The sequence below is a fragment of the Monodon monoceros genome, unplaced genomic scaffold, assembly GCF_005190385.1.
Source record: "Monodon monoceros isolate NGI ecotype Baffin Bay Population unplaced genomic scaffold, NGI_Narwhal_1 Super_Scaffold_19, whole genome shotgun sequence".
Lineage (NCBI taxonomy): Eukaryota > Metazoa > Chordata > Mammalia > Artiodactyla > Monodontidae > Monodon > Monodon monoceros.
This window is the reverse complement of record NW_021703775.1, coordinates 69167037-69175125: the sequence shown is the minus strand read 5'-3', so window position 1 is coordinate 69175125 and position 8089 is coordinate 69167037. Positions and strand designations below refer to the sequence as shown.

The 8089-nt window shown below is 52.2% G+C and overlaps 1 protein-coding gene across 3 annotated transcripts in view; it reads right to left on the bottom strand.

Moving 5' to 3' along the window:
* ADCY3 (adenylate cyclase 3) overlaps positions 1-8089 on the bottom strand; it is an 81414-nt gene that overhangs the window by 72543 nt on the left and 782 nt on the right. For 2 of the 3 annotated variants that reach the window (XM_029232092.1, XM_029232090.1), the window contains exon 2: positions 7089-7939. In XM_029232092.1, coding sequence (XP_029087925.1) covers positions 7089-7763 — 675 coding nt within the window. In that variant the 5' untranslated portion in view covers positions 7764-7939. The remainder of the gene's footprint in view (positions 1-7088; positions 7940-8089) is intronic. The other variant, XM_029232091.1, reaches the window with a different exon arrangement.

Here is an 8089-nt window from a genome sequence, read left to right as displayed (position 1 = left end):
AAAAAAAAAAAAAAAAAAAAAAAAAAAAAAAAAAAAAAGTGGCAAAGGAGTGCTGATTAGCACTCTTGAAGAGTTATATAAGTCTTGCTTTAAAAACATCATTCTCAAATCACTTAGGTTAGCACCAGAACATTTCCCTAGCCTGGATCTAACCAAAAATTTATCAAACTGTCAACCAGAGTTGATGAGGAAGGAAGTAAAGATAAAAGCAAAGCAGGAAGGTATTTATTCAACAAACATTTATAGAGTGACAGTCAGGACCAAGGCACTGCAAGGGGCTGCAGAGGGCCTGTGCTATTGGTCTTACTCTCCTTGAGGCAAACAACAACCTGCTAGGAAGACAAATTCGACATGTTTCTGAAGGATGCACACTGGCAAATTCCCACCTCCTGGGAAAGGAATACAAACATGAGAGCCAGGCTGCCCATCTAGCTGACATGTGGACAGAAAGGGCCGGCACTGGTGCTGGGGTCGTGACTAGAGGCAGGTGTGCCTCCCCGTAACCTAGTGCAGTACCCTGGACAGAGAGGGTATGCGTGTTGGAAAAGTTAAGAAAAAAAATTCTTCTTCTGAAGGTAAGGTAAGGCAAAGCCCATGCAGGTGAACCACGAGCCATCATCTTTTCATGTGCGATGCAGTTTCTAACTTTCTGAAAAATCTTAGAAATGATGTATTGGCTCTCATAGAGAACCAATACCTTCAAAAAGTTACATACAGTCATCTCTCAGTATCTTCAGAAGACTGGTTCTAGGGGCCTCCGTGGACAGCAATGGCATATATAAAATGGCACAGTACAACGAAGGCAGTCGGCCCTCCATATCTGCAGCTTTCACATTCACAGATACAGAGGGCTGACTATACAGCCAACTAGACAGTGGACCACATTTCTCACTTCTGAGGCATCCTGTGGTACCCCACCCAGACTCATGGCTCTCTTCATCTCTTCTCCCCAACATCCACCACGTGCCACCTGGTTTAGTAAATAGCCTCAGAAGACAGCTGCCCTCCATTCCTTCCTTCCCTGTATGTACATATCACCCTCATGTCAAGGCGTAGAATCAATTTCCCCTTATCTTGCACCTGGGTTACCCCTGTGATGTGCTTTGACCAATAGTGATGGGTCTAGCCTTTAAAACCTCTGATAGCTACCACTGTCTCCCAGACACCACCATGCCGTGAGGAAGCCCAAGCTAACCACTTGGAGGGGTCACTGGAGAAGCTCAACGGCTTCAGACATGTGAGTAAGGCCTTCTTAGAGCTTGCCAACAAAGCTGTCAGCTGAATGTCGGCAATGAATGAAATAGTCCAGGCAGCCAAGTGAGTGACCTCGGCCAGTGCCACGTGAGGCAGAGAAGCATCCAGCTGAGCACAGTCAACCCAGAGAATCATGAGATAAACTGTTATTGTTTTAAGCCAAGAACAGTTGTTATTGCTTTAAATTTTGAGGTTATATGTTATATAACCATGGATAACTGAAACAGGGTAAATGAAGGAATACATGTGCAGTAATGCCACTGAGAAACGGGCCAACCCACATTAGTGAACTTCCTAGAGAGCCAAAATGTAATCCTTATTTGTCCAAATGTGTTCTTATCCATTTCTGACAAAAACGTTTTTAGAATGCAGTATTAGACCTCACTTTATACTGACTGTAATTTAATATTCTCTTGAAGTGGGCGTCATGATTACAGATATTGGTTACTACAATGTCCTGTAATGTAACAATGCCTCCTAAAGGTGCATAAGGAATGTCGGCTGCAACACTGAACCCCCAGACAGCTCTGCTCCTTGATCAGCGGCAATACTTCTGCCGCTAGAAACACCTCCTCAACCCCCATGTTGTTCCTTCTCATGGTTGTGGGTGGAGAAACTAAAGACCCAATCCTGTTGGAACTGTATCTCAACAGACTATTACGGAAGATCTTTTATGACTGCAGAAGAGAAGGAACTCTGGAATCCCACTGACCTATATTCGAACCCTGCTCCTCTACCTTCTAGCTATGTGGCTCCGGACAAGCCATTTCACTCATCACACATTTCAGTTTCCCCATCTGTAAAAAGAAAATACTTTCTACCTCTTGCTGGAAAATACTTGACTGAAATACAGCAAGAGTTCAGTAAACTGAGTACCTTGTCCATCCCCATGTTCGCTGGGTTTCCACCTAGGGGTTATCTCTGAGCTCACACGTCTGAGTGTCGGTCAGGACTGTACCCGCGGTAAAGTAGATCATCACGAGTGCATATGTTCATGAGGGGACAGCTGGGGGTTGGCTGAAGGTTTATTCGGGGTTGGAGCACCCTACTGGGATTCACTGCACATTGATGAAGAAATTGCAGAATAACCTGGAGTCCTAGCAATTCTGCCTCTTGGAGATTTCACCAGACTTTGGCATGGAGACTGGTGCCTGGCCCTGGCCCCACTGACGCGGCCCTCTCCAGAAAAACCCGGCTGATGACAAAGTGTTGATTTAAAATAATAAACACGAGGACTCCGATGTGCATGGCAAAATGTCAGTGAAATCACGTGGGTGAAAGGTGGGACCTAAAATGCATTTGCACGATGATGCCAGACTGGAAACACCCTGTTTACACACAGAAAAGGATCAGAAAAGGCCCCAGAGAAATGTGACCAGGGGAAGCATTGAGGGGGGAACTTTCTGCAAAGTTGTTTACATGTTCAATAATTGACTATTCTTCCCCCCACGTGCAGCTGGATTCGATGGCCTCCTGGTCCCCTTCTGTGCATTTCCTTATTATCCCGGTTCCTACATGATACCCATCTGCACGCTTTTTGTAGAGGATGAGCCATCTGTGGGACAGGGGCAGAGCCCAGGGCCAAAGGACCAAGAACCGGGTTGGCTTTGCCCCCTCCCAGCCTGTGTCCTGCACACACGCCTCAGCTGCTCAGAGCCCCAGGCTGCTGCCTCCCCGCCCAGCTCCCGTTCCTGCTTCCCCCACTCACTTCTCATACACTCCTGGCCACGTTCCCAACAGGAACATTCTGTCACAGGCTTCTCCCTGCCCTTGCAACCAATTCCCAGGGTGAAACAGAGGGGCGCTTCCTATGATATTTTAGGTCCTCCCACCTCTTGGCACTATTCTTCAACACTGCTTATAGCAAAGGCATCTGGGGGCAGCCACAGATGCAGGAAGGAGGACCAGATGCCAGCTTCCAGAGAAAAAGAGGCTTTCAGGGAAGCCCCCTGCCCCTCACACCCACCATCTCACTCACCAGTGATCCCTCCCTAGTTATCCAGCCCCTCTGTCTTCTCTCGTCCTCCTGAGTCTCAGTTTCCTCATCTGTAAAATGGAGCCAGTAGCACCCAGGATTGATTGAGACGATGTGTATGAACTTTAGCTGCAGCCTACAGACAGGGCACCTGAAGCATCAGCTTCCTCACACCCTCCCCACTGAAGCCCCCCGGAGCCGAATGTTCACTCACCGGGCGAATGATTTGCTCTGTGGTTTGTAGGTGTGAAAGGAATCACACATCCACTGCTCTATCATGTTCTCATTTGTGAATAAAGGTCTTAACAGGCTAGTAACGCCAAGAGAGAGTTTTGCCCCTAAATAGCCTTTCTGCTGTGAAATAAAGCTATAAAATATTTTTCAGGGGTTCCTCGCTCCTAACTTGCCACAGTCTCATTCCTTTAAGGACCCTGTCAGAAGCTAACAGGTGTCTGTGAGGCACATGTGAGGGTCTTGGGAGCAGCCACGGGCCGCAGGAATGTTCCCTACCTCGGCTGCATTTTCTCCCCACTCCCATCTCCCCCTTCATCCTCCCCCATCAGCAGCTACCTGGTCCTGCCCTCCACCCCCTCCTGCTTCATCAGCTCACCCCTTGGGCGGCTCGGGGTGAGTAAAAGGCAAGCTGGGCCAGGAGCCAGGCAAGGGGAGGGATGTGGGAAAGGCCTGCCAGCGCAGCTTGCTCCTCCCTCCCTCCAACCCCATGCCGCGCTCTCCTCCACCACAGCCTCCGACGACATGATCTGACGCCCTTCAGTCCCAGACCCCAAAGGCTGCGAGGCCGTACCTGTTGCTCAGTTAGAGCCACCCATTCACTGATAAACGGAGCCCCAGCATCGCCCCATCTCACAGCCCCGGACTCCACCTGCTGTTCAGTGGGAACCCCGACCTGCCTACCTCCCAAGAGAAGAACCCAGGCAACGCAGGCTGTGTGGCTTGTCTCTGACACTTCAGGCTACCCTGAGGCCCCTGTGTCCTTCTGTCTTTCTCCCACAGAGCCAAATACGGGTTTGAGGGGATGAAGGGTGCAGAGGAAGAAGACTTGGGCACTGGAAAGGTTCCTTCAGTGCTGCCGGTGACAGCAGCACTCACAAACCCCCAGAAATCCAGTGTCTGCTTCTAACTGGGAAACTGGGTTCATCCCCCCACCAGCCCAGAAGGGGGTCTCTGGCTGGAGCCAACAGGTGACGGGAGAAGAGAAAGAAAAAGGGAGTCTATGGGCAGAAGAAAGCAAAGCAAGGAGGTGCCGGGGGCTGGTGCTACTCTGATTGTGGGGGGAGAGGGGGTCTGGTTGCCGGTTCTCATATCCCTGTCCTCCAGCCCCTGCCCACTCCTATCCCTGATGGTGCCCCATGCCGGGAGGTAACAGGGGACCAGGGGAGCTGCAGGCAGGTGAGCGAGCTTCATTCCATGGCCGGGGGGGGGGGGGGGGGGAGGTCGGTGTCTAGGTGCTCTCTCCATGACAACACGGGGCCACAGGGGGCTCAGAGTTCCACCATATTCTGAGAGACCAAATGCAGGGACACTGTGACTTAAGACTTTGGTGAGTGGGCCTGGGAACCCAGGCACCTTTCAAAAAGTCACATGATGGGACTTCCCTGATGGTCCAGTGGGTAAGACTCCACGCTCCCAATGCAGGGGGCCCAAGTTTGATCCCTGGTGGGGGAACCAGATCCCGCATGCATGCTGCAACTAAAGATCCTGCATGCTGCAACTAAGACCTGGTGCAGCCTAAATAAATATTTTTTAAAATTGTTAAAAATAAATAAATAAATAAATAAATAAATAAATAAATATATATATATATATATATAAAAGTCACATTAGTCCCAAACAAGTGACTCAGAAACTTCTGGAACACAGCCCACTGAAAGCTGGGGCCTCCTGCATTCTATCTCGGGCTCCCAAATGGACCTTGGGAGTCACCTCTCCCTCCCCATCTAGTCCCAAAGCTGCATCTAAGGCACTGCCTCCATGTCAAGGTCATGCTCTCCTGGGATGCTAATATTGCTATTCTTGATTTACTTATTTTTTTATCTTTTTTTTCTGTTTCCTAATCTTTTGGAGTTTTTCTTAGCAGCGCCCAAAGGACACCAGCAATCAAGGGTTCAGCCTCTTGGGCTCCAGTGGGGAGAATTTCTGATTTGCTCCCTTCATGGGCAGCAAAGCACATGGGAAACTCATGTGGTCCAGGGGCCCTGGCAGAGAGGAAAGGGCTAGAAGTGACTGTTCAGTAAAAGGAAAGGGTTCAGAGTTTGATCCCAGGCCCCAGAGGCTGCCATGCCCACCTATCTGCCCCCAAGCTGTGCTTGTCACCGATTCCTGATAGGAATGCCTCTCGCCATTCTTGCCCAGACAGCTTCCAGCAGGGCCCTCAGCTGGCAGCAGCACAACCTTAGGTTCAACAACCCGCAAGTCATGAGGGGAATGGCAGGCTGTCACCCTTTACGCACAGGGCATTGGGAGAAAAAGGGACTTTTCTGTGTGCCTGCACCAATCCGTGTGCACCAGCCCAGGGCTGGGCCCCTGCAGCATCAAGACACAAAGCTTCTGTGAGAGAGGACACTGTATGAGCCAGAATGGGAAAACAGGAAGAATATTGGTCCAAGAACTAGGAAAAATTTAAAACAGAAGAAAAACCTGTGTTTCAATCTAACTAAGCGGGAGGCAATGGGACGGCCCCACAGGTTTCTTGCATCAACCACCAACGGCACTGCTGCGCCCCTGGACACTCAGCCCCCAATCACAGGAGACTAATGACTTTGGCCAAGATGGCGGTAGCAGTGTGAAGTAGTAGCAAGAGCACTGAAATGGGAATCTAGAAATGGACATTCCAGCCGCTGACTGCCACAACTAGCTGTGTGGCCTTAGACAGGTCACTCTCCATCTCTGGGCTCATATATAAAATAAGCAGGTAGTGGGTAGGACGCAGAGCTGTGGAATTCATTGACTCTAAGCCCTGTGGAGCCCCCGCCCCCAGATAGGTTACCAGATAATAAGTGCAGAAGGCCAGGAATCACACCTCCCGATCTCTGTGGCCCCTCAGAACCTACTCAGGGTCTTGGCACCCAGTGGGAGCACAAGACTATCTATTAGTTAAGCTGAGGCCAAAATTTCGCCCCTTCCACAGGAAGGCATCCTCCGGGACCAGCAGACACCCCCTCACTGTGGCCGGAGACCCTGGCCCCATTTGCATCCCCATGACATGCCTTCTGTGGGGAGACCACCACTCCCTACATCATCTGACTGCTCGGGCACCCTGAGCTCCCAGCAGAAGTGGGATTTACGACAAACACACAGTCCTTCACGTCTCCTTATCTGAGGTTACCCACAACCTTTGATCTTAATAACAACCACTTTAGGCAGGCCAACTCTGTCCCCATTTGACAGAGGAGCACTGAGTCCACACACTCAGTCTCTCGCCGAAACCAGTCGATGACAAGCTAGAGACCAGAAGCCAAGGGTGCCCTCTTTCCCCACAAGAGGTCTTCCCAGCAGAGCTCAACGACAAACACAAGGCTGCCTCGCTCAAGACCAGGCCCAGGCGGGCCTTCCTGCCACCCACGCGGGCTGGGCACAGGTGACAGAGTGGCCAATGTCCGGAAATCCTCCAACCCCTAAGGCCAACCACAGACGAGCTCTATTGCAACGCCAGGGGTTGAGGGAGAGCTGGTCCTTCCTGCACAGGCAGATGAGAACCCCAGACCACGACCCCTGCCCCCTGACATTCTGACTCAAGGGCAAAGAAAACAATGCCACCCCCATCTCCAAAACGGGTACCACCTCAGCTGAGAGCTGCTGGGAAGAGAAGCCGCTGGGTGGGACAAAAGGTGAGACTCACCTCCCTCAGCAACTGCATCCCCTTCAGCCCGTCCCGCTGCTGCTGGGCCACGGTGACCCCCAAGACGAGCGTGTGCACGACGCAGGAGACTACAGAGATGATGACGATGGGGCTGAGGCTGAGGGGCAGCGTGATGAAGAAGGAGAAGACAAAGAAGGCCTGCCAGCCCACCGTGTCGCTGGCTGCATGGGCGCGGGAGAAGTTCAGGCCCAGGTAGGAGAAGACCTGGGCTGTTATCAGCAGCCACAGCAGGTAGGGCACCACTTTCCGGGTGACCCGGTTGGGCAGCAGCCCCTTTCTGCAGAGCACAAACAGGATGATGTCCAACACCAGCCCGACCCCGGCCACAGCCAGGGGAGCCAGCTTGTCACTGGAGAAGACCACCGCGCACATGACCACCACGTAGCAGTCGAAGAGGGCCGCGAATACCACCAGCACCAGCAGCGTCTCGTGGCGCTGCCTTTTGAAGTAGGTCTGGTACAGGTTCTCCAAGGACTCCGGCACGAAGGTCAGCCGCATGAAGCGAGGCAGGCACAGGCAGGATCCCGAGTTCCGGACAGAGATCTCATGGGTCCGGCCCACCCTGCGGTCAGGGTCAGAGGGCAGGCTGACGGAGTACTCGGCTGAGTACTCGGCCGAGTACTCAGGATCGGAGAAGCCCTGGGTCCTCGGCATCCTGGCTGGTGTCTGCTTCTACTGGCTCTGGAGAAGCGGACGGTGAACAGAGGAAGGACTCTGGAATGGGCCACCTACCAGGGCTCTTGGGGACCTGGGGCAGGCTGACGGCCGGCCCCCTCGGGCAGGAACACAGAGCTGGCTTCCCCGGCACAGGCAGCACTGACCATCTGGAACTTAAAAGGACATCACTGAGTAGAAGCCCCTCTTCCTTCCTACCTGTGCTTTCTCCACAACCCACCCCAGCTGTCCTCAAAGAATCCTTGCTCCAAGGGGCTCCAGAACCAGGGCCGTTCTCCCGCCTCCCCCATGCTCACTCCACCACC